We start from the raw sequence: 26,960 nt of genomic DNA, 5'->3' as shown, positions 1-26,960 counted from the left end.
GAGTGGGGTTACTCCTCCTAACAGAGTTCTGTTAGTCCTCCTAACAGAGTGCTGTTACTCCTCCTAACAGAGTGGTGTCACTCCTCTTAACAGAGTGCTGTTACTCCTCCCAGAATGCCAGTATCTTGTCGCAGCAGTGCACACATTGATTACATTAAAGAGCCCCACTATTTGCATAACCGGCCTAGTTTAACCTTTACAAATGAGTTCCAAGCACACTTGCTTTGGCGGGGTACTTCGCACTACAGTGGTATAATCGCTACAAAATAATTTTTTAAAAGGGCCAAATTTTTACTGAGGGCCAAAATTACATGCATGGTGCTAGAGGAGATACGAGATTAAGCAAGATTTTGACACATTTCAACTTTATCTAATAAGTTTCCCTTGAACATTTAAACAAATCGAACACAAGTGATACCAAACAACTGTTTGACTAAAATAACGTCATATTTATTTCCACAAATATTTCTTTTATTGCAGAACACAGAACAAAAAATAAATAAATAAATATTTCTGTCACTCCCTGACAAAAAGTTTGTCACTCCCTGACAATGAGAACCATACTGAGCCATACGGCACTTAGCTAGTTTCCCGCATGACTGAGGTTGCTACCTGCACGATGCTAGGTGCAACAGCGGTGGGTTCAAGGCCCATCAGGGCCTCCAACAGAAGACAAGTTCGCCTTCCCTTTGGCGTGTACTGGACATTAAAAGCCCAGAACACTGCCAAAAGCAAGGCGAACCCATCTACCACGTCCACAGCTGTGAGCTGCAATGTCTCAAATGAAACAAGAAGAGCTGAGGACGTTGCCGGGTGCTCTGCAGAGTGTAAAATCTTCGGGTACTTGTGGCTTTCCCCAGGCACCTGGGCATAAAAGGTGAGAACAGAGGCCAAGATTAAAAGGACAACAATAATTATGTCAAACAACCTGGAAGAGGGCTCATTTCATGAAACATCCTGTTTGGCCACAAGATTTTGCAGTGAAATTATTGAAACTAGTTTGTCTAAAATTTCTACTAAGGGCATGTGCGTTAGCAGAAAGCAACTTCAATTATTTCAATGCAACATGTGTTCTAAAATCATTATTTAAGGATTTCAACATGATGCAAATGTCAGGCGTGCAACACACTGGAGCTGTTATAGCTTTAATGTCCTCTTTAAGACAGCTGCCATTTAAAATATGTACTGAAAAGAAAATAAACTACCTTAGAATGCTTTTGTGAATGTAGGTTTTGCTTTCTACATTAGTTGGCTCAAATACCATTTAAAAGCATGTTGTAAAAAGCAGTTTTGTTTCTGGCCAAAGTAAAGATAGTACTTTCAAAATAAAAGTTCAAAAAAGAATGACATGTAAGGATGGTGACTTCATGGAAATGTGCTTTGTAGAAATAGATCTAGTCAGAACAATGAATGCTGGAGAATACCTACAAGCATATTAAGTTAGACGTGAATGAAGAAATAGTTGAAGTGAGGCTAGACGTCTACAAAAATGTGTGCCTACCAGCTGTGCAATTATGGCACTGGGGTCTTCCTTAGCCAAACGAGGCAGGGACATGAGAACAGCTACAGTATAGTAATCTGAAAAAAAGAGGGAACATAAAGGCAAGGAAACAAAGCTACAGAAGGCGGGTAAAATTCGTCAAACGAAATGTAATTTTATGGTACAAAGGTATCCGGCATTCAAGACTTGTTTAATTGAGTTCAGCAACTGTTAGGACTGCTCGAATATCACTGGCTTCACCATGCAAATATCTGTGGCCAATTAATGCTGGAGGCATGGTAACAAAGAAGCTCAAGTCCACGGCTGACATTTAATGAGCACTTTAAAGTAGGAAAGTATGAACACCTTGTCAACTTGTTTTTTTTTTATTACCACAGCCACTTACCAACCAACACAGAGGCCAATTGCAATGAAATTTCACTTTCACTGTGGAATGACTAGTAGTATGCACAAACAAAGCACTATGTGGTCTGGGTAGTTAAGATATATGATGCAAATTCACTGTGCAGAAACAAAGACGACAAGAATGTAAATGATAACAAGTGCTGCCCTTGTTAATTTATAATTTTCCTGTACTTGTCTTGTTTCCGCACTATGAATTTGCATCAATGCATCTGGGCTAGTAGTTCTCATTAAGCAAAGCTTCTTTGCCTACTTTCCCAGGTTTGGCATAGCTGCCTGGCTGTTGGGTCGGTTGCTATATCGGCGGGTATACTTGTGGATACAAATACAAAGATTGTATGAAAGTGCCTGCAAATGGCTTATGTAATGCTTGCATGGTGAAAAAGTATGCTGTTTTATGCAACAAGAAACTCGATTCCTACATAAAGCCTGAACATATAATGTCAGCCCACATGTATCCTAAAGAACACCTATCTGTCACGGGAACAGTGAATTATTTGTAACGAATTCTTTAATTTGCATTATTTTCCTTGATTTAGTCAATCTGTATATGCCCATTCTTGGCCAATCCTCCACAATGGGCTCATCCCACTGCAATTCCTACATAAAACTCGCCAAACCAAACCACTCTTCATTAGTTACCGAAGCTTCACTTCACATAGATTCCAACATGTGCATTGAATCTGCATAATTTATTTTTTAATGACAAACTGAATAGTCCATAGATAACAGACACTTGGTAGTTGATAGAGACAAGATAGATGCTGGAACATCATTTCAAACATTTTCATGCACTGTCATACCCAAGTGCCTTGCTGGTTCTCAACATTTCAGGGTTTGGATCCTTTCTGGCAAACGGTAATAGCAGCGTATATTTTTTAAAAACTTTTGGTATTAGAAATGTACATTTTTCTGAACTTGTCCTTACATTTCAAAGAAAATTTTTTCACAGATGCTGCTCTATGTGTAGATATCTTTTCTTATGCACTCCACAATTTTATTGCCACTGGCCTTTAATGGCTTCAAAAATGAAGCTTCTGGGGGTCCTACAATGCTTGTATGAGTTAACATTTTCCAAATCATTGACTATCAATAACAGAAGCATAGTTCTGTCCACTTTGTTCAAATACAGGTAAAAAATTATATTCTGGGGTTTTATGTGGCATAACTACGTTACAATTATTAGGCATGCTGCAGTGGGTTGGGGGACTCGATTAATTTTGACCATATTTAACATGCACACCAATACAAACATGTAAACGTTTTCACATTTCACCCCTATCAAAATGTAGCTGCTGTGACTGTGTTCAAATGCAGGAAACCTGATGTGATGTTCCTTGCTACATCATCATCGAATTATATGCAAACTAAAACTGTTTTGAATTCCACCCACCATCATTGCCTTCCTGAACTTTACTGCACATATCTAAATTGAAGCCCCTGTTCTGTAGAAAATACAGCTGGAGAAAAACAACTACCATATTTAAGTAATTTCATGATCTGGGTTGCATGTGGCATGAACACTTGGCAGTGTTAAAAAGGCTACAAGTGCTGGTAAACACTACTACTGTTGAATCCGTGATTATGTCTAGCATTACACAAGAGTTCTTAGAAGTAGCAGAGCAAAACTGCAAGACTGAAGACTCGCTTATTGCATGCAACACTTTTCCAACAGGTCTGTCAGTACATTAACTGCAGGGTAACACATAGCATAGAATGAAAAGGTGAGAGTGGCTGTGAACTTGTTTGCGTTTCAGCCACTCAACATCAAGGTTATGTGTACAACTTACAAGCGTCGTCCGGGTCTTCTTCTAGTGGGCGTTTTTTCTTGGGTGCCAGTGCCAAGATTCTCTGGCCGTATTTTTCCACAAACGCATTTATTCTTTCCTTTGCATTTAAACCTGTCAGCCGATGGAACTCGTTCAGAAGCTGCAAAAATTTTTAAAAATATGAACAGCTGCAACACCAGATATACTTAGGACTACAACCATGAATGAACTACACTGTTGCAATTTCTTTTTCAACTTTTTCATAATTACATTGCGCAGCTTCTTGACAGGTATAGAAAGAGTGACAACAGTATTAGCTCAAGAAAATTGATTTAATCTGGAAGATATTACAGAAAATCAAGGATGGCCCTTTCTTTAAAATTTTTTTAAGGTAATACTAATTTACTACCCAGACTCGAGTGCTTCCAGTAGATTTTTCGTGCCAACAAGAGAAAAATTTACATCATATTTGAGTAATTTTCATGGCAACAGACTGAGAAATTTAGAAAAGTGCTCTTTGTAGATGAAAAAAATATAGCACTTAGGCTGATATTGTGCAATGTTGCATTCTTGCAATTCTTTTTCGCTGTCATAGCGATGATACGTGGTAATTGGTTAGAATCAATGCCATTGACTTGCTGTCTATCACTAAATATTTTAGAGCAGTAGCCACCACACATCTTTGAAAGCTAACTAAAATGCAGATTTGGCAAAATCTGCAGAATGCTTTTTTAACTGACTGTGTGCTTCTATATTATTTTTATGAAGATACATTTTCTTTTCTGACCAAGATTGCCTTCGTTGTCCTTGGTTACCAATATATAATTTTTTGTCTAAATTAAGAACCAGACATGCCCAACCAAACTTATGTTGATGCATGCTCCAGTGGATGCATACAAACTTAGGCTTGTTTTCCAACTTCCTTCACCAACCTCTAAAGTTTCAGCCCTCTCAGAGAATGGGCAGAAATTATATCTTCCTTTCCAGGATAGTTTAGGTGCTGTTCATTACTTGCAACTGTGTCGAGCCTTTATCTATAAACTTTTTGAAAATTTTCCACAAGCAGTCGGAGAAGCCTCCATATTGGCCCAGATGAATTGTGACTCGATCAGGAACTCCCACCTATCACTAGGCTGCATCACATAAGCTACAATCAATTTTAAAGCTTAGCCCTAAGCCCTATGCAAGTACCCTTCAGCACTAACAAGACACCTGAAGTATAGACTGCTTATGTTTCACCCATTACTATAATACATCAATCCATAGTCTTCACATTAAAAGGTCTTGCTACATACATCATCATCATCATAAGCCTGGTTATGCCCACTATAGGGCAAAGGCCTCTCCCATACTTCAACAACTCCGGTCAGGTACTAATCTAGAAGCGTACGGTGAGGGGCTAGTTGGTATGACATTATGAGAACAAAGAGAAAAATGTACTAATTGTGGCCATGTTGTCCCTGCAAACTCTTTAATCTCATCCGCCCACCTAACTTCCTGCCGCCCTCTGCTACGCTTCCCTTCCCTTAGAATCCAGTCCGTAACCCTTAATGACCATCGGTTATCTTCCCTCCTCATTACGTCCTGCCCATGCCCATTTCTTTTTCTTGATTTCAACTAAGATGTCATTAACTCGCATTTGTTCCCTCACCCAATCTGCTCTTTTCTTATCCCTTAATGTTGCACCCATCATTCTTCTTTCCATAGCTCGCTGCGTTGTCCTCAATTTAAGCAGAACTCTTTTCGTAAGCCTCCAGGTTTCTGTCCCGTAGGTAAGTACTGCTAAGACACAGCTGTTACACACTTTACTCTTGAGAGATAATGGCAATCTGCTGTTCATGATCAGAGAATGCCTGCCAAACGCACCGCAGCCCATTCTTATTGTTTTGATTATTTCAGTCTCATGATCCGGATCCGCGTACACTACCTAACCTAAGTAGATGTATTAACTTACCACTTCCAGTGCCTCACTACCTATCGTAAACTGCTGTTCTCTTCAGAGACTGTTAAACATTACTTTAGTTTTTGCAGATTAATTTTTAGACCCACCTTTCTGCTTTGCCTCTCCAGGTCAGTCAGCATGCATAGCAATTGGTCCCCTGAGTTACTAAGCAAGGCAATGTCATCAGCGAGTCGCAAGTTACTAAGGTATTCTCCATTAACTTTTATCCCCAATTCTTCCCAATCCAGGTCTCTGAATACCTCCTGTAAACACGCTGTGAATAGCATTGGAGAGATCGTATCTCCCTGCCTGACGCCTTTCTTAATAGGCATTTTGTTGATTTCTTTATGGAGGACTACGGTGGCTGTGGAGCCGCTATAGATATCTTTAACTATTTTTAAGTATTGCTACATACACTGAACAACAAATATATTGTCTTCCTATCTAGCATTGGTATTTTACCTTCCTAATGAACACAGCAGTAGCACACTGATGGGAGACCAATAACAATGAAGAACTAGGGCCATTCCACAATGACAGCTTTAGAAGGTATGGTAAATGCTTAATCACCTCTCTTTCAAGACTCAATGCTGGGTATATCTGGAGCAAATCTGTGACGGCTGGCTTTTCCATTTCTATGAAAGTCCTACGCTTGCGGAAAGTCTTATGCATAGACTCTCGGATTTTGTCTGCATTCCCACCGGCCACGCGCATCTCCTTCTTCATTATCTCAATATGTGCTTCAGTGCTCTTCTCGTCTTCCCCTTCATTGAAAGCACCGTTCCAGAAAGAAGACTGCAAAGTCAGAAGTAGGTAATAGCACTTGAAGAATCATTCATGTCAAAGTAAGCCAAGTCCTATGCTGCAAAGTAGCAGCAATGTTGTTTTCATAACATCAGTCATTAGCAAATATCATGATATGCAAAACTGCTGGAAATGGCAGCCTAACTTTTTATACGTTAAAATTATGAGCTATAGAAATTGGCATGCTTTTTATATGTGTACTGTATAGTAGCATATATGAATGTTTTCTCTAGCTACTTCAACATTAAATGAAATTAAACTTCAAATCCCTCCAATAAACAATGCCTCTAATTATGAAAAAGACTGACAGTGTGGTTCTAGAGAAACTGCAGTCCCTCCACAACTGAAATACACTGTAGCAAAATCATTCCTTCAGAGGCCCATAAGGTGGAAGGTTCATGAAAGGGAAAATGTCATCCACCCAGCTGTAGCCCAGCTGTGGCAAATGGCTGGGTGGAAGAGAGTTTTTTTTGTGAAATATGCAATAGTGAACAAAAATATGACATAGTGGTTTTATGTAAAAAGTTATTTAACCAAGTTTCTAAGCTATCAGTCGTTTTTTTCAGAACTTGAGGATGTGGACTGCTACTGAAAGGGGGTCAGTAATGGCAAACATATTTAGTCCCAGTGCAACGTAGCTCCACTACACCTTGTTCATTTTGTGTTGCTCACTGTTGCCTACATTTATGAATGTGTGCAAGTGCATTTTTGAGTGTTTTACATCTGTCTTCTTTCTTTCATTTCTTATCATATATTAAACGTGCAGTAGCATGTCAAGCCTTTCACTCAGCTAACCTCTCCAGTTATCATTGAAGCTTCTCTCACCAGCACATGGATATTTCCATACATAATGGTTGACCTATATTGGTTTACCTGCGATACATTCTGGACTGAAAGTCATGTACAATGGGCGGGCTACGTGGTGCAAATGAAATAGGACTATTGTTCGAGGATAGTATACTAGCTTAACCCAGTGCTAACGTTTTAGGCAGCTTAGCTCAGAAGATACAAAATTCATAATACAGTAAACTTTTTTTAAATTTGACCCTAACAAGATGAAATGGGTTGAATTATCTGGCAAGTTGAACTAAATAGGAGGCAGAAGAAAAATCAAAATACACAGCTAATTTCTTTAGCAGTATTTGCCTTGACTCAAACACGTCCCTGAATCAAACTTGCACCCACTTTTTGAGTTCAAAGCAGAAAACTAACTTAAATATGGCATTGAGCTCCTAAGCAAAGCAGAAATCAACTGTGCACCTAACAGTTCTATTTTCAGCAAGAAAAATGTAGCATGCCTCTGATTCTGACAAGAAAATAAAGGTGAAACCAGCAAGCTTCACCTTCATGGAATCGAAAATTATTTACTTAATGCCCATTGTCATCAATCTCAAGACAGCACTTTATCCCTGTCTATGAATAACTACAACATGTCCGCCATACGGTCTATAGAGTGGTGAAAAGGTAGACAAAACCCAGGGCACTACTCTGACCAAAGTAAAATTTAAAAGCAAAGATATTTCGGCTCCCACACGAGAGCCTTGTTCACAAGTTAAACAAAGGTGTTCGAGCAGCTCATTTAAATAGTCTAGAACATGTGACACAGGCAGTGCGCGCATACACTGACAGCAGATTGCCATCGCTCCTGTTCGGAGTGTGTGGCTTAGTCTGAATCATGAGCAACTCAAGATAAATGCGTCGAGATAGCCCTCTTTTCCTGGCAAGAACACGCGCCTTCCCTTAGTTGATTACATGGCCGCTTGAAGCACCATGCTCAGCCAAAGCACGAGATTTCACATTTTCTTTTGCTTGCTTGCTTTCTCAACACTTGCTTTCTCTGAAATGCTAAGAGCACATCATGCGAATTGTTGCCACTAGCTTAAAATGTGAAATAATGTATCGCTTTATAGTGCTTTTGTAGTAACACTGAAAGCAGTGTGTCCTTGTCGTCACGGTATGCAAAAACTCACAGCTGTCACTATCCCTGTTTCCCATTTTCTGATGCCAATGGTGATGACACAAGCTAGGCTAGCTCTAACATATGTTGCTCTGAACATGGTTTGGATTTGAATTGGACTGCACTGCCCAAGCAATTTTCGAGCAAATCTTTTTGTGTGCGTGTGTGGAAAAAAAGAAGAGGCATACGATAGAACCAAGTAATACTGTAATAATTTACTGTGAGCTACCTTTCTCACTTTAAAATCTTTCTGGGACAGGCCGAAAATAGGTGTTTCCGACAGGAGATCACATGACAGACGCATTCGCTGTACCCTAAACACCACCAAGATAGAAGCTTCCACTGTTGGAATTATTACTGTGGTTTCCATTGGGGTCAGACACGTGGAAGATGACCAGCCAAGTTATAATTATCTAGCAAAGGCTAATTTCAGCATTGGAACACTGAAACATTTGTCCCATAGAAATATATCGTTACACGAACGAAGGATTAGGAACTGGTGGCTGTATATAAAGTACATTTACAGAGGATAACTGCAGTGCTCGCCAGTTCAGCTGACAGCTCGAGAGCCAGCGAGCGCTCGTCTTTGTCGGGGAAAATCTCTGTGTTGGCAATCGTACTAACGCCGTTGCTTCTCTTGGGAGGTCAGGAGGTGAGCGCAGGCCATTTCGCGTGCCTGGGCTGCCCTGGTGATGGCATCAAGTGCATACTCACTGGTCTCTGCTGCGGCGGATGGAAGGAATACGTCCAGTGGCAATGTGGGTTTTCAGCCGAACAACAGAAAGAACGGGGAATAACCGGCAGTGTCGTGACGCGAAGAATTATATGCAAAAGTGACATAGGGTAGGGCAAGGTCCCAATCAGTACGGTCGGACGAGACATACTTTGCAAGCATGTCTGTTAGGGTGCAATTCAGATGCTCCGTGAGACCATTAATCTGGGGATGGTAAGACATAGTCAGCTTGTGCTTGGTTGAGCAGGACTGCAGGACGTCGGCGATGACTTTAGAAAGAAATGTCCGACCACGGTCAGAGAGCAGTTGGTGTCGAACACCACGCTGCAGAATCACGTCGCGTAAAAGAAAATTAGTGACATCTGTGGCGCAGCTTGTTGGAAGTGCTCTGGTGATGGCGTAGCGCGCGGTGTAATCTGTCGCCACAGCGACCCACTTGTTGCCAGATGTGATAGAGGGAAAGGGCCTAGTAAGTCCAAGCCGACGCGAAAGAATGGCTCTGAAGGAATGTTGAGCGGCTGTAGACACCCAGCAGGGAGCGCCGATGGTGTTTTTTGGCGCTGGCATTTCTCACACGCCACAGCTTATTTCCGGACGGAGCGGACAAGGCTTGGCCAAAAGAAGCATCCGTGAATCCGGTCATAGGTGTGGGAGACGCCACGGTGACCTGTCGTTGGTAAATCGTGAAGTTCTTGGAGAACAGCTGACCGGAGGTGCTTAGGAATGACGAGTAGGGCAGGACCGTCGGGGGCGTACATTGTGGCGGTATAATACACCATCCCGAAGAGCAAACAGGTGAAGGGACGAATCAGAAGGTGAAGATTCCAAGCCATCGATGGCGCGCAAGGTGGCATCACGACATTGCTCATCGGCTATGTGTAGAAGCTCAGAGACGGAGAAGACACAAGTGTTGGCATCGTGGTCAGGGTCGGCGGGTGGTTTGCCCACTAGATAGCGTGATAAACAGTCTGCGTATTGATGTAATCAGCCCGACTTGTACCTTCCTGCATAGAAATATTCTTTCAGCCACAGAGCCCAGCGACCAAGCTGGCCGGTAAGATCCTTGAGTGAGGAAAGCCGACAGAGTGCATGCACTTATCTGTGATTACAGAGAAGTGCACGCCGTACAAGTAGGGGCGGAATTTGGAAACCGCCCAGATGAGAGCCAGGCATTCATGATCTGTAATCGAATAGTTGAGCTCTGCTGCTGTGAAAAAGTTGCTAGCATAGGCGATAACACGATCTTGACTTTGTTGGCGGTGGGCTAAGACAGCTCCGATACCGTGACCATTGGCATCGGTACGCACTTCTGTAGGAGAAGGCAGGTCAAAGTGGGCCAGTATAGGTGGTGTGGTGAGAATGTTGGCGAGGTGGGCAAATGCGGCAGTTTGAGCGAGGCCCCATGTAAACGGCACGTCCTTCTTCAGAAGATCAGTAAGTGGTCGGGCAATCGCTGCGAAGTCTTTAACGAAGCGTCGGAAGTAGGAGCAGTCCTACAAAAGTTCGGACGTCTTTGATAGACTGAGGTACAGGAAAAGATTACAGCACGAATTTTCTCCGGGTTTGGTTGAATACTGGAACCGTCGACAAGGTGGCCCAGCACTCTAATCTGCCAATGACCAAAGTGACCCTTCGATGAATTTAGTTGGAGCCCAGCTTTTTGGAAAACTTGAAGAACAGTGGATAAGCGCTCAAGATGTGTCTCAAATGTAGCCGAAAATACAAGAATGTCGTCTAGGTAGCAGAGGCATGTTGGCCATTTGAAGCCTTGAAGCAAAGAGTCCATCAACATTCGAACATTGCTGGGGCATTGCATAGACCGAACGGCATAACCTTGAATTGATAGGGACCATCAGGGGTGACAAACGCAGTCTTCTCTTGGTCTTTTTATCCACAGAAATTTGCCAATAACCAGACCAAAGGTCTGTTAATGAAAAGTAGTTGGCACTGTGGAGACAATCGAGGGCATCGTCAATGCGACGCAAGGGGTAGACGTCTTTCTCGGTAATGCCGTTTAGATGACGATAATCTACACAGACACACCATGTGCCATTTTTCTTTTTAACAAGCACCAAGGGCTAGGCCCGAGGGCTTGACGAAGGTTCAACAATGCCTTTGGCATGCATCTGGTTCACTTCATCTTGGATAACCTTACGCTCTGAAGCAGAAACTCGATATGGCCAGCGATGAATAGGACTGGCATCACCAGTATTTATGTGATGCTTAACAATTGAAGTCCAGCCCAATTGGCAATTGTTGAGGTCGAAGATGTCGTGGCAGGAAATCAAAAGGTGACACAGAGCTGCTGCTTGTTCAGGCAATAGGTCCGCAGCAATCATGGGACAAAATGTTGCGTCAGGGCATATAGCATCCTGTGGACATGGTGAAGAATCTGAGCAGACGTCTACTGAAAATGTTGTGACATGGTTATCTGCTACAGCACGCAGTGTTGCAACCGATATGCCTTGGGGTAGAACTTCCTTTGTCAGGCCGAAATTGACGACGGGGAGGTATCTCCGGCTATCGGCAACGGTGACGACGAAGTGGGGCACAGTGATATTGCGCATCAAAAGGACATCAGGAACAGGCGTGGTGACATAATCACCATCAGGCACAGGAAAGGATGATAGCAAATAGATGAAAGTCAAGGCTTTAAGCAGCAGGTGGATGAAGGCAATTGTACTAAAGTTGTTCGGCAGCTCGGCACAAATATGTGCGAGTAGAGGAAGTTCAAGGCAAAGGGTACCGGCAGAACAGTCGATTAAAGCTGAATGCGCCGTAAGAAAGTCGAGTCCGAGGATTAGGTCATGGGGACAATTGGTCAACACTGTAAAAAGAACCGGAACGTGGCGGTCGGCGATACTTATACAGGAAGTACACATACCAGTGACGTCAATAGTGCTGCCATCAGCCACATGTACGGCTCGCGTAGTAGCAAGTGTGAGAAGCTTCCTCAGTCGATGACGGAGGTTACAACTCATTATGGACACCTGGGCTCCAGTATCTATTAACGCTGTCAAAGGGACACCGTCGAGGTGAACATCAAGTCCTGGTTCATTGGGTGCATCAATGGAGGATTTTAGCACTACGAAGATAATGCAGCACTACCCTCAGGAGCTTTCCAGTTTCTGTCTGGGAGGGCCCATAATTGTTCAGTGACGAACAGCGGCGTGGTTTGGGCGATGCGGGTCGATGGCACTGAGAAGACGGCGAGCAAGCAGGATGACTGTCATCGATGGATACGTCCGAGGTACGAGGCATACGGCTAGGCGAGTAACGGCGCGGGTTGGCATATGGGAGAGGAGACGGGGAAAAGGAGCTCGAATGTGGTGATGTCCAGGAGATGCGGCAGTGGCGAGCGACGGAGCCAATGCGGAGGCAACGGAAGCAAATGGGCTTGCCGTCCGGAGTTCTCCACTCAGCAGGGTTGCGGTATCTAGGAGGCGAAAACAGATCGCTGTGAGGCGTAGCTGTCAGCACAGGTCGGCCGTCAGGTCGGGAGACAGAGCAGGCAGCAGGAAAACTGAGGTTTGCAAATTCTTGCTGCACGACTGCCTGAATGAGAGAGATTGCTGGGGCTGGTAGGTCAATGGTGGGGTCAAGTGGGCGTGGATGGAACGGTGCAGGACTTGTAGCCTCGAGCTCCCGGCAAAGAATACGTGTGACTTGCTCATTTAAGGGTGGTGAAGCAGTAAAGTCGACAGAAGACTACATCGCAGCCGCGTTAGGGAGCAGGAAGAACTGTGGAATGATGTGACGGCTTTTGGCGAGCTCAAAGCAATGGCATTCCTTGACAATGACTTCGACGGTGGACACATTGTTGAAGACCAACAAGTTAAATGTGTTGTCCGCGATCCCTTTGAGTACATGGCTGACTTTGTCAACCTTGGCCATTTTCTCGTCCACTTTCCTGCAAAGAGCGAGTACGTCTTGTATGTACGACAGATACGATTCAGTAGAACACTGAACTCGGTTAGCAAGCTCTATTCTAGCAGCCAGCTGCCAACCGGTGGGATTTCCAAAGAGGTCACTGAGCCTCTCCTTGAAGGCATCCCAGCTAGAGATCTCGTCCTCGTGTGCCTGGAACCAGACATGAGGAGTTCCGCACAAGTAGAAGAGGACATTCGCTAGCATAATGGTAGGGTCCCAGCGGTTGTTTTGACTAACACGCTCATACAGGCTGAGCCGGTCCTCAACGTCGACATTATCTTGACTGGATGCCAGGATCGCCAGGATCGCGGGAAAATGCCAGGATCGCGGGAATTTTGTACCATAACATACATTGTTGTCGGAGTCACAGGAGTAGAAGCAGACAAGGTATCGTCACCAGGAGCCATGGCAGAAAATAGGATGGTGCAGCCGCTGCGGAGCTCCGTGGCGAGGACAGGGAACGGCGCCCTTTACCAAGATGTTACACGAACAAAGGATTAGGAATTGGAGACAAAGTATATTTACAGAGGATAACTGCAGCACTTTCCAGTTCAGCTAACAGCGCAAGAGCCAGCGAGCATTAGTCGTCTTCGTCGGGGCGCCCGCGTGCATCATCCACAAAAAACGCAATATGCATGTATCAATATGGGCACCGGTCGCGACTTTCAGTCGGGATCGAATTAACCAAAAAGTCAATTTACTTGGAGTCAAAATAACAGAAGCCTATTGTATATAACAAAGAAGAAAATTAACAGCAACAAAAAGGCAACTCACACAGGAAGAAAAGACAAAGACAAGTGCTACTCTATCTTTTCCTCCCGTGTGAGTTGTCTCTTTGTTTGTGTTAATTTTCCTTATCAGCAATGCAAGACCAACGAGCCCAACAATTCATTCTGCTAGAGTATATCTTTTTGTCTGCAATAGTATATTTGCAGCTTTGTTGCAGCACAACTCATATCTTACATGCATTTCTTACAAGGAACTGCACGAAATGTGTAGCAATGCTGCTTACAGTACAGAAATGTTAGGAGCCTGATGAATTGCAATCTAATGAATGGCAGAGTGATAATGGTTCACAAAAAGAAATACATAACAGCTACAACACAATGAAATATGGATTGCACTGGATATTGCACTGCCTAACTGTCAGCCAAAGCTACACAAGCCACGTTTACACTAATGTGAAAGGAGCGTATCATATTAATGTTTATAAGCATACTGCATCTCGTGTAAATGTAGTAATTCTCTCAAAAGGCACATCACAACAAATGTACCAAGCCGGTCTAGCTTGAGATGGACAATGCACATTTCAGTTGCCCATGTAAACAGAAACAGCATCACATCAAGAACTATGGGAACGCATTTGCTGTAGGATAACAACCGGCCAACCAACTGGCAGCTGCCTCTGCCATACTGTGGGACCACAAAACAATAATAGCTGCTTACAGAGCAGGCCGCACGCGATTTAATTTTACTCATGAGTACATCACAGGCATTGAAATGGTATCTTCTTCGTCAATAATAAATTAGATTAATATTGGTAAGTTTGATTGTGGCATTAACACAGTCAAGTGAATTTTGAAGAGATAAAAACTGTGATGGCCGCTGGACACCGTGATAGCCACTGGACATGGGAACAGTTGCGGGCAGGCTGGGAAATTTTGATACAATACGGTACCTCTCCGCAAAATAAATGTCATACGAAATTACCTATGTCGACAAGTGAAGGAGAACCTGATGGAATGTAGGTGACATCCTGCAGCTACTTTTGGCGCATTTTGCAACAAGATAGCAAAAGCATGCTTTATTTACTTCATAGCAAACATAAATTTCTAGTATTCACATTTCTTTGCTTTCAGAAACCATTAAATCTTAAAATTGCTTTGTGGTTACATGATACCTAAGCAAGAAAAGAAATGCTGCCACCAGTAAACTGCCACAATGAATGTAGCTGCTTCATGCTGTTATTTGTTGAAATCACAATATGGTTCTAACAAGTTGCTGCCGAAGTAACATTAGAAAAATTCCATGGACAAAGTGCACAGCTTACGCATGACACATCACATAAAGGTATTAATGGCATACACACCTAGCTTACATTTAATAAACTTTCTGAAAAATCATCGGTCTAAATGCAATCATGAGGAAATTGGGAATATGCAGAATGTCCCTGCTTTCGTGTGCTAAGGTTTCAAAGAGATGGATCAATGTCTGTGCAACAATGCACGTACATATTGTTGACAGACTAGTTGAGCAGCCGGCCCAAATATTTACCTGACGACATTGAATTCTTTATTTATGATAAATTATCTAACACGTGAATTACTGTCCTGAAGGAAATACACAAAATACTGAAAGTATGATTTTCCACACTCTTAGGTTGACAAGAACCATATGACTGACTTCTTGCTTACGGTACCATTGAGCCAAAGATAGGTTTGCAAATAGCAAGGATGTAGCAAAGAGATGGCAGATAAGATAGTAGCAACAGCTTGTGCGCTCCTGCTTCAATCCCACATCTAGGGCAACAGCTTCCATAATGTGTGGGTCAAATGAGATACATGTGAAGGTGTACTTGCAAAATTTCACATATCCCCTGTTATGAGGTGTCAGGAAGTTGTAGACAATTAAAAAAAAATTGATTGGGATGTGTAAAGCAGGTATGCTGTTTTATTGCTTGTTTCTTTTGGCTAGAAAAGAAATCGTGGGGAACACGAATACCATGTGGCTGCACAACCACCAGCACCAACAAAGTAGCACCTTCAGACAAGCCTTCAGGGAGGTTATTGAGCAAATGGTATCACAACACCAAAAGATGACTGCGCACACGCTTTCCATGGCATGCCAACAAAAAGGCCATGCAGTTTATGCAGTGTGCAACAAAGTGGTAGCTCTTACAGAAATTTCTCCGTCTTATTTTTGTGAGCCCTTCCATGTGAGCATGTTTGAGGACAATGCTTTTTGGCGTGGATAGCTGTGCAGTCCCATGGCATTTTTCAAGTGTAGCAGGTCCTTGCTTAGCAGAAAAAATAAGCAAGCGAATAGTTCTATGGTACTTCTAATTGCCAACAACTTCTTATTGACACATTCATAATTGGGTTAATTCTGAATTAATAATTTATGTTAACCTACATTAATATAATATTTTTTACACCATGCAGACACAATGCACATGTTACAATTATACGAAGCAACGCGTTCGGAAAGCAGTTAAGTGCAATAAAACGGAATGCGATTTATAGAACTTCCGTTATTGTCATAGTATGCAATATGCCATCTCATGAAACATTTGTTTTTGCACCACACAAGTCACAACTTAAATGTCACACAATGCATGTGTTGTACAGTACTGTTCACTGTTGCACGAGTACACAAGTGGCCTGTTCTGACATGATGAAGGTGGTGATCAAGTGTCGCCGCTCTTGAAAAGCAACATTTGCAGTCTCACACATGTGTGTCTTACACGGAAGCCCCTAGGCAGGGTAAGCATTGGCTATGTAGAGCTCTGTAGCCGCTCCCATGTTGACCATGTAACTGGAGCTATCTGCTCATGCACTCCATACAGCAGTGAATGGGACCGTACATCATGCATAAGCTATGCGAAAATTCAAACAGCCAATCCTGTAAGTGAATGCTGTGAAAAGGCAACAGCAATTCCACAAAGATGAAGGCAATACTTGTTGAGGGGAGAACAGTGAGGAGAGGTGTCTTTAGAGAAGTAGGATGCAAAATACAGAGGTAATGTTGACTATTAAAACTGGTAAAGTGCACATATGTGCTGTCACACATGCTATGCAACATGATACATGCAGCTATTAAGCAAGACAGTAGCAGTAGCCATGGTCAGCAAAGGCCTGGAGGGTTTGCAAAGAAAGCTTTGTTGTGTAATTACTGGCGCCTGCTCAACTTGGCTGTGAACACTACGTATTTGGTTTTAATAGCATAATATAACACATACTTCTTTTTTAAGCTCAGTACGTGATAATAGCGACATACTGTATACATGTAATGGTACATTATACATTGTGATTTAACTTAAAGACAGCACCAAACTTCTCTGTGGCGACGTGAAATGGGGGAAAGAATAATAAATCGCAGTCCACAGTAAAGGTTTAGCACATATTGTTTTATCCTGATGCTGACCTTTGTCTCTTTTTCATCACAACCTACAGTGCTCATGCCACTTGCATGATAGGCATGCACTGTGAAATGCTAGATGACACTGAGTGTCTGCACAAAGTCAAGGAACAAAAATTATGCCAACAGTCTTACAAGATTAACATACAGCAACAAACTTAAATATTGTTACCTTTCTTACGTGGACCTTGGCCGTTTTAGTATTGCTGTCTTCCTCGCACGTGCTTGAAGCTTTGCGCCTTTTTGCTTTTTCTCGCAGCTCGTCCACTTCTTTAATGCCTGCAGGCAATTTCTTGCGCGTGTTTTTTCCCTTGTACCTTAATGCTGTCTGCCATGACATCTGCAGCAATCGCAGTAAGCAACTTGTCAATGCGTATCATTATCATCACTGAAAAGCATTCCTGTTATTTGTGATATTCAGTAATAGTGCAAGTGATTTTAGGCCAACAAACTTGACACATCGATGGACAGCAATTGCTCGCAAGTGTTGATGCTTGAGCGGGTTGCTAACGGTTCATTTTAATAGTGTTAAGAAGGAACAAGCAGATAGTATGAGTGCGACCCATCTTACTTCTTTAGTATGTTTGTACTGCCAATACCACTGATTTGATTGCTAGCCAGCTTAAATTACTCCTGGTCAGGGCATGCCTATGCCAAAAATCTTCAATTCATTCATTAATTCAAATCTGGTAGCATTGTTCTAACAATAAAATTAACATATACGATAGTAGGATTCGAGAAGAATGACCTTTGCACATCAAATCAAATATATGTTTCTTTTTTTTTTAAGAAAGTGAAATATAAATTATTGAGTTTGTCCGATAAAAATAGTGAGACTTATTTACATTATTCTATACATGCATGTAATGCTGTTTGCAACTGGAACTACAATTAACCTAGGAGCCTGTAAATAAAAAATGAATGCTTTTAGTTATCCGGAGCACCATGACAATGAAACAAGGGAACAACGCATCGCCGGATGCATGTGAAGTGTTGTCTTCATTGAAAATGTGATGCAGCAGTATTGCACATTGATTTAAAGTAATTCAAATATGATAAGATCAGTTAACAAGTAAATTTCTTTAAGTCAAAACAAATTCATATGTAGCCTGTACATCATGGAATGACTGGAATTTATTGAGAACTTATCTGCTCTCGTCCATGTGCTTAGGAACTGGTGCCTTTGCCCTAGAACCACAGTTCCCTTGTGGCAACATTATTCGGAACAGTCCTCACTTCCACCAACCTCTCTCACTCAAGACTAACAGTAATTGCCTGTGCTCAAACAAACAAATATTGAATAGCTTTAAATAGTAGATACTAGAACTGAATGCAAATTTAATACAGATAACTATTACTTGTATTCAGAGAGTTGAGCATTTGTGCACCTTTAATTATTAGTACTTGATTCCTGATGCCTACAAGTAAACACATTATCTCTAGCACTACTGAAGAGGTTTTGAGAATCTTGCACATTGTTGTTTAAACACCCAATATACTATAAACCTCCCTTTTCTATAAAATTTACAACATACTACAGAGAACAATGTTTAGTTTACGCAAGGCAACTAGTTGCTACCTTATATAGTAGACTGCACTCTTTCTGCTTTTCTGTATGACATCGACTTTTTATGCACAAAGTGTGTACTAAAACACCAATTCATCTTCCTAGCGATGCTTTATGGTAGTTTCATCATTTATATCCTTCTTAAGCACATCTTTTCATTTAAGGTTATTTACGAGCAAATATCATAGACAAAGAATCAATACGAACATGTCCATCACCAAAGCCATCTCTTAGCTGAGGATAGCGCTGAACAAGCTCCCTCGCAGCTGTTTCATACAAACGGCCAGGGTACCTGAAAATCCGTAAAATACCGTAAATTAAATTTTGTGGTTTCACATGCCAAAATGACGATATGATTACTAGGCACACCGTACTGGAGGACTCCAAATTAATTTTGACCAACTGGGGATCTCTAGCGTTTGGCTCCTTTAGAGAAGAATGCATTCCACGTTTACTGATAAATTAGCTAGACCCTAGCTAACAGTGTCAAAATTTACGATGTTATGGCAAGCTGGTGCGCGAACTTCAAGGCAACGTCACCACCTATTTTTTCTTTGCGCACATTTTTTGGTGCAGAAACTTTTCTTGGAGCAAGAGTGGCATTTTCGGCATTGTAGAATGAAATTTTGTCAATAAATACAGATAAAATCTTTTTTCTCTTTAGTGTCTCTCTAAATGAATAATGCAGTGCTTGCCAGCTTTAGGCATTCATCCCGGTGCTGTGATGCTTCACATGAACAAGCACAACAAAAGTGTTGAAACAGCCACACTAATTAACCACATGTTCAATACTAGAAGTACTTAAAATGCCTGTAGTGGCTTGCTTGTGAGTAACCAAAGGAAAGGACCATCCAGTGGTAAAGATTGGCACAGGTGACATTGTATCATCGTGCACATAGGATTGTAACAGACGTTTGTATATCATTACACTTTCCAAATAGTTCGTTTCGCTGTAGTAGCTTGAAATTCACTGCAAGACAAGAGAGCATTACTGCTTTACATCGGTGTAGGCTGTTAAGTTGTTGTCGATTTCAGGAAAGGCTTCTTTCTTGTAATCTATGTCTCATCCTGCTGCATGCAAAAAGCTCTTTTTTTACCACAACCAGACCCAGCCGCTTGTGTTTTTTAAATGTTGCGCCATGCCCACTGTTGCTGGTAGTTTCAGCAGCCAAAACTGTTCTCCGTTTACTGCCTCCATGGTGCTGCCACCGCGTAGCTCAGTAACAGCGAAATGAGATGATATAGTCAGCTTGTTATGTGGTATGCAGACCTCAGCAAATGTTTCGGCACAGCGGCATGAGCATTTGCAGTTTTGAGTTTTTATAGTCATTACATCGCCAAATGACAATAGGTTCCTACTGCTTTGCACCACCTTTCAAAATCAAAACTATAACAGGGAAAAACATGAAAAGTTTTGGTATCAGTATATAATATACTACTGATATTATGCATTTTAAAATATAAAAAAAGTTCACTGCAACTCAGCCTAGTTGGAATTGATTCTAGAAACCTTGCGCTAAACAAACGGTAACAGAGAAAGAAGACACAAGGACGAGCGCTTTCCTTCTGTCTTCTTTCTGTGTCGTTTGTTTAGCACAGTTTCAATAGGAAAAAAGAAACTTGAAATATATGCCGGATTTCCTGGTAGTCTCAAACTAAGCTGTTAGCTCTGCTTGCTTGTCACAAGTCATACTGGGTGTGGTAGTAGATGAAAAGCCGCTATAAATGCTAGCCAAGTATAGCATATGCTAACTACTACTTGGACCCAGTTTTAACAGTGTAACTATGATATGGGTCAAATGTTCTGTACAAAGTGGCAGCTCCATAGCCAAAATTCTTGACTACTGGGTATGGGGCTATTTTTGCAAATATCACAACTTGTTTTGAAAAGTGCAGTCTGCTAAACATAAAGCAATTCTTTGTCCTCTGGTCAATGTAGTCTTTAAGGCATCTGAAAGCTACAACAAATATCAGAAATAAGTGTGCTATTAATGACAGCGACCGCCTGACTATAAATGGGATCTGCAAACAATGTTCAGATGAGCAACTACACCTTGAACATCCTTAAAGAGCACCGACACAAACATTTGTCTCCCTTTCCTTCCTTATTCGACAACCGCGGACTCTATAATAACTGCATGAGGCTTCAACTCCACGAATATGCAACCAATCATGAAATATGGCTTCACTTGATGTCAAAAGTTGAGAAAGCAACCAAATTTCTTGGCGTAAGGTTCGCTTGCAAAGGCTTTTCCGTATGTAAAAAAAAATGGGGGCTGTGGTGTGGAGGTGGGGAGTACATGGTGTCACTGATGCTTAGGTTGGCATAGTAGATGAAGCCACATCGTGATTATCTTGCCAAAAGTATAACATAGGAGGAAAGCTTAAAGAGGACAAAGGTCACTACCTTGTGACAGATTCAACAGTGATAAACCAAGCTAATTATCTCATGTTGAATGTAGAAAAGAACAAAGCAAAAAGGAGAGGATGGTTTATGCAGCATGCATCCAGCTTTAAGCGACATGGGCATTCTTAGACTAAGCTGAACTAGGACTACTGGTTGGCTACTACTGCACTATTGGGCGAGGCTGACTGGCATGTGCACCAGTGGTCTGTGATACCGTGTGACCACTACCTCTGATTGTTGTGGCATGAAGAGCTACCCCTGCAAACTATCCCTACACCAAGAAGCCACGCTACATCTGGTGTGTGTTTTGAACTAGCCACACTTAAAGAGGGTATACGTTCAAAGAATTCTGGCATGACACTAATTACAGTGAGCAGCTATCTAATAATAAAACAAAGTAATGCAAAATCTGTCAGTACTCAAGTGTTTTATCACACATCAGTTCCTCCTGAAGAAAGTCGCCACTCCTTTTGAAAGCTGCACAATCAATAACTACACAATGGCTTCATACAAAATTTTCTGCAGGGGACGTATTCTGCGACAATCCACTTCAATGATACTATCACCTTGGCCATCAGGTGCACACTGATTGGTTGGTTGAGCACTACATAATTCGATTTTGCTCAATCAGCCAATCAGCATATGCCTGATGGCCAAGGCGATAGTATCGCTGAAGTGGATTGTTGTAGAATGTGTTCCGAAGTCTCCTTGCCATTTTTATCACTTATAAAAACAAGGAGGAGCCGCAGGCTGTTGATACCACTTATATAGACAAAATATGTAAAGTGAATTCTAGAACACTAGCGAAATCACTAAATAGGAGGCTTCCTTTTGTTTTATTTCTATTTGTGGCACTCCAGTGTGACAGTCTGCATACATCAAGCAAGCATGTGACAGTTTATTAAGTAGCTGTGCTGTTGCATCGAAATCAACATGACATGGTGATTGTTTGCAATGCATTTGATGAAATTTCAGCAAGCGCTGTCTGACGAGTAGGATAACGCTCACATGCTTGGCTCAGTGAATGCCTGTATACTCGTTCATATTTATTTTCTGAATCATGATATGAACACGTTTACCTGAACAGAACCTAACTTCAACAATTCACATCTCTGAGAAACAGACTGCAAGGAAAGTATGAGTAGGTCAAACTAGGTGCGCAAATAAATGAAACTCTAGATGAAGTAAAAGACTTACAATGTGTACTGCGAGAGTTCGAACCATAACCAATCAACTATTCTTCGTCGGAGATTCTCTGGGACCTCTGTCTGTCTGCAGCAGCACAGACGAGCATCTATATCAATGGGTGTCTTTGGAAAGGAAAACTGCAGCCTTCCTTTTGCACTGTTGCATTGTGAGCTGGAGATCACAGTGGTCACCTCATTGCATGAGATAGCATCACTACTGAGCGAGGAATTCCTAAAGTGAGCGCAACACAAAAGAAAGGCATTAAGTCCAATTATTACATGCCTGTCACACAGCATTACTCAATACACATAATACAACAGCAATGCTGTAGCAGCCTCGTATTTGTGTAGTCAATCAGCAGTTCAGTAGCAGCCAAAATGGACAGTCCACTAGGTGGAAACTAACAGAAAATCCACCCCTGATTATGGAACAATAGATGTCACATGTATAAACCATTTAGACATTCAACAGATATATCAAGTAAGGACTTGTAACTGGACAATGTCCAACGACAATCAAGCCTGCGTGACACTGCACTCCCTATGGGAGCACACGAAGTTGGGATCAACCATTATTTGTGATCTTCCCCTTTTACTCCTATTCACCCCACTTCGCATGTGGGCCTTCAAGCCAGTCCTTTCTATGTAAATATTTATCACTCATCTGCAGTAAACTGAAGTGCATAACATGCCCGTTTGCAAAGGTGTTCAAACATCAGTGGGTGCAACACCCATTAGCAGGCATCGTTTGGCAAAGGTAACAAAGCAATGATAATAGCAGTATTTTCTTTTTCTGGTGTAAGTAATGCACAGCCAATGTTAGCATGCTTCATTTTTTATGTTATAGAACACATTGTGCACTCAGCTAGTTGTGAACATGGCGAAAAAGATATGTGCAGAGGACACATGTATTAATGAGAAAGCAATGAAAGACAACATGCATTCCCTAAATTTGTGTAGTAGATATCAAAATGTGGGGATTTTTAAGTTACTCAAATGCTAAGCAAATAAAGCACTAGTTGACTGAATCATAGGATGAAAATCATGCATGCTGACTTACAGGCTTACGGCTTCCTCTGATGATCCGTCAGCAATTATGCATACATCAAGAACCCTAATGATGCAGTTGTCTTCTAGTGTGGTGTTCTCATCCACATTTACAAATGTGTTGAAAGTTTTGTGATGCACCTGAAATGCCGCAAAAGGAACTTAACATTCCTACACCACAGCCTAAATTATGCTGCAACTGAAAACCACATGCGAATATGGGTACATATATACCAGTTGCTGCGCAGAAGCAATCTATGAAGAGCATCTTGAATTTCAGGCATTCTCACATACACTTGCAACTGCAGCTCATAAAGGCTTTTTATTTTCTTATGCTGTAAGAATTTTGTCAAAATTTTCTTGATTCGATAATATTCATTTGTGACCACTTAATTGTGGTCCACAGCCTGGCAATGTGAGCCAGGCGGTACAGAATACGTAGAAGTACTGTTACAAAAACTGGACCCTCCACTCTCTGTAGACGAAGCGTGTTATGCTAAAATAAGTGTGACAGTAGTACAGCTAGAACACAACATGCGTGCAAGAGTGCTTCAGTTTTAACACACTAGTTTCTGCGAGCAGAAAAGGTCTAGAAGTTAATGACCACAAACCCCTTCACTTGAAGTACAAGCATGGGTATGCCAGGAAAATTGCAGTAACAATATGCGTTTAAAGGTAACTGAAACAGGACTGTGACAAAACATTTGCAGTTGGCTAGTAGCTACAGATAAATTACGCATACACAGACGCTTTTGCGTGCGAGTCCCAGTAAAAAAAAAAAAAAATTGAGTCCATTGGATTTTTCAATGGGACCCAACTTGTTCCAAATGCACATAGGAGGCCCAAGTTCCAATTGGGCATCATGAGAAATACAGTTGGTTCCAACTGGACATCACTGAAGCTTGGTATGCCAGCTGGTCCCAATTCAAAGTGACTATATGAATAATCTTGTGAAACAATACATATAGTTGTTAATAACGATAGCGCAATTACAATCCAAGTTTTCAAGTAAAAGATTTGTGTTTTGCGATAAATGGAGAAAACCGTCATACATCTGCCAAGTTACAAATCTTTCTTGAAATTCTACCATTTTCCCATAAACCACTGGCAACACTTGGTCAACCAAATTTTGCTTAAATATATAGCACCTAGACATGTGCCTCTGAGTGAATTGGTGAATGGTGGGTATGTCAATGAAGTGAATTGCCGTAGTTTTCATGCATGAGTACACTTCTTGACAGGAGTTTAGAACCGAGGTTGAACAGCGCGAATAAAACAAGGACACGAAAAACTAATGCCACAGATAACCACCACAAATTGTGTTCAATATATTGGACTTGTTTAATTTTTCTAATGGGCGTCCCAAAACAAAATTGGAAATATTCAATTCGTTCCAATTGCACATTTCCAACTGGTCTAATTAACTTTTTTACTGGGGTATGACGCTTTAGAAAAAAAAACAAACTATACGAGTAAAATTTCCCCGGACAGTCTTCATTCAATATCGCATCGCAACGAAGAAATCTCACACTTCATCTGCTTAATTTGTACGACAGCATGTACGGACATCGGTAAAAGTACGCGAAAAAAAGCATGTATTAGCCGAAACACGTCTGCTCGTGTGATAAAGAAACTTACCTGCAGGATAGCGGCGTGTTCAACAAACTGCAGCGATGAGTGTGCTGCCATTGCATCCTTTAGGTCTTCCAGTTTGTGGTCGCCAGACACGGTGAGCACGTAGCTCGACGGCCCACGATTAATTAGGCACGTTATGGCCATTGCACCAAAATTAAGCGGGAACTCGGCAACCGCGACAGTTCAAACCGGCGCGTCAAGTTGGCGGGAGAAACTGAACCTACAGAGCCCAAAACCTAAAACGCCGCGGGCCATGCCGCGGATCGCTCTCTCGCTGAACAATTTGTAACAAAATATGCTTAATTCACAAATATTTAGCGTATTGTAAACCACCAACGAGAGGTTTCCTATATGTTTGAATTTCATTTAATACATGCACTGCCTTATACTCGACAGAAGCTCATCGTGCGGGCTTGCCACCCCAAAGGGTGAAGCCCCGCGAAGTACAAGTAAGTAGCAGAAGAGTAACACAAATAAATAGCCTCTTTATTGAAAAGTGTGGCTCTTTGGCTTACGTTGGGCAGGTGGGTGGAGGTGATTAATTATGTATGGAAATTGGTGGTAACGAAGGGTCCGTCAGTCAGCTGTTTATTCATTTATAACCCGTAGCCCAGAAACCGAAACCGAAATCGTTCGATATAATAATGCTATTAATAAATTATTTATCGGGTATATAGGAATCCCGCAGTGTGTATCGTGCTTCCTGAATCATTACGCAACGCTTGAATCGAAGAACGCGTGAACGAAAATTTTCATGTCTACACTCCTTTAAGCAGTGGCACCTGCTTACATAGGCCTCAGAGCCATCTTTGTTATTCAATCCATTACAACTCATTCGCTCTTTTCTGACAATTTGCTGTGCGGCACAATGTCTAGCCGTCCGCCGCTGCTTCATCGTTGTTCAAAGTGTGCTTTTTTTTCTAGCAAGTACCTACTTCTTTTGACTCATATTCGTGATGCGCACAGCTGGGAACCCAACTTTCGCATAGCGTGCGGAATTTACGGGTGCCCGAAAAGGTACAGCCTTGTTGACTCTCTAAGAAAGCACGTGTACCGCTGTCACAGAAGCTACGTCGATGTCAGTGGCGCGCAGCACGACTCGCGCAGTGCCGACTGTCCGCACGGAAACGTTGTCATTGGTGACACTACCGCAGTGCAGCTTCCCAAGGTTTCGGATGATGCCCATGGCCGCAATGTTTCTGATATATTGCATGACATGTCATCGACGGACGTAGAATGTACGAACGCGGGTACACTTGACACATTTGAGAGTCCGCCTCAACAAAGCGCAGAAGCGTCGGCCTCAGAATTTGTTGCAAACATGCAAAAGAAGGTGTGCTTATTCTTCTTTAAGCTAACCGAAGAACACAAAATCACGCATTCGGCTGCAGAAGACGTTTTTAGCGACTTCGAAGGTCTGTTGCAAGGAACGCTTCAAGGGTTTTTTAGCATGGTGCGAAACCATGCTCCACTGAGTTCTGCTTTGAACGAGAAGCTAGAGCGCGTTCTAAACTCCGTCTCTGAAATATTTTCGCTCTCACGCTCCAGATTCTCCCGTGATGTGTTTGCTAGGCAGCACTTGCCATACACAGCGCCACAAGAGCACAAGTTCAGTCCACAAAGCCCAGAGACGTTTCAGTATGTGCCCATACCAGCAGTGCTTAAGAATGTGCTTGAAGTCCCACATATTACTGACATGGTTTTCAGCCCTACACCTGCTCAGCAAGGCCACCTGCCAAATGCAACAATCTTGACAGACTTCAGGGATGGAACCATTTACAAGAACTTGATGAATATTATTGGGCCATCAGAGATCAACACAATTTTCTTGCTTTTGTATGCCGACGAAGTTGAAATATGCAATCCACTTGGTGCAAAGAGAGGCACACACAAGCTTTTTCTTGTTTATTTTTCTATTTTAAACATCCATGCTGCTCATCGC

General features: G+C 42.1%; 2 protein-coding genes across 4 annotated transcripts in view; both read right to left on the bottom strand.

Annotated features, from left to right (window-relative positions):
- LOC139048715 (uncharacterized) overlaps positions 1–26,960 on the bottom strand; it is a 293,534-nt gene that overhangs the window by 83,464 nt on the left and 183,110 nt on the right. The window lies entirely within an intron of this gene.
- Positions 429–25,297, bottom strand: LOC135897033 (uncharacterized). Of its 2 annotated transcripts, XM_070523209.1 has the most exons (10): positions 25,022–25,297; positions 23,397–23,524; positions 22,347–22,568; positions 18,950–19,034; positions 17,348–17,515; positions 6,185–6,409; positions 3,694–3,832; positions 1,502–1,578; positions 760–864; positions 429–682 (listed from the first exon to the last, which is right to left on the bottom strand). In XM_070523209.1, exons 1-10 carry the CDS (start codon positions 25,160–25,162, stop codon positions 644–646), a joined length of 1,329 nt encoding a protein of 442 aa, XP_070379310.1. In that variant the 5' UTR covers positions 25,163–25,297; the 3' UTR covers positions 429–643. The 2 variants fall into 2 exon arrangements, with proteins under 2 accessions (XP_070379310.1, XP_070379307.1); XM_070523206.1 differs by having other exon boundaries at positions 429–864.

This window comes from Dermacentor albipictus, chromosome 1 (genome assembly GCF_038994185.2).
Source record: "Dermacentor albipictus isolate Rhodes 1998 colony chromosome 1, USDA_Dalb.pri_finalv2, whole genome shotgun sequence".
In the NCBI taxonomy this organism is placed as follows: Eukaryota; Metazoa; Arthropoda; class Arachnida; order Ixodida; family Ixodidae; genus Dermacentor; species Dermacentor albipictus.
Note: the sequence above shows the minus strand (reverse complement) of the source record. Positions and strands in the feature narration are given on the sequence as shown.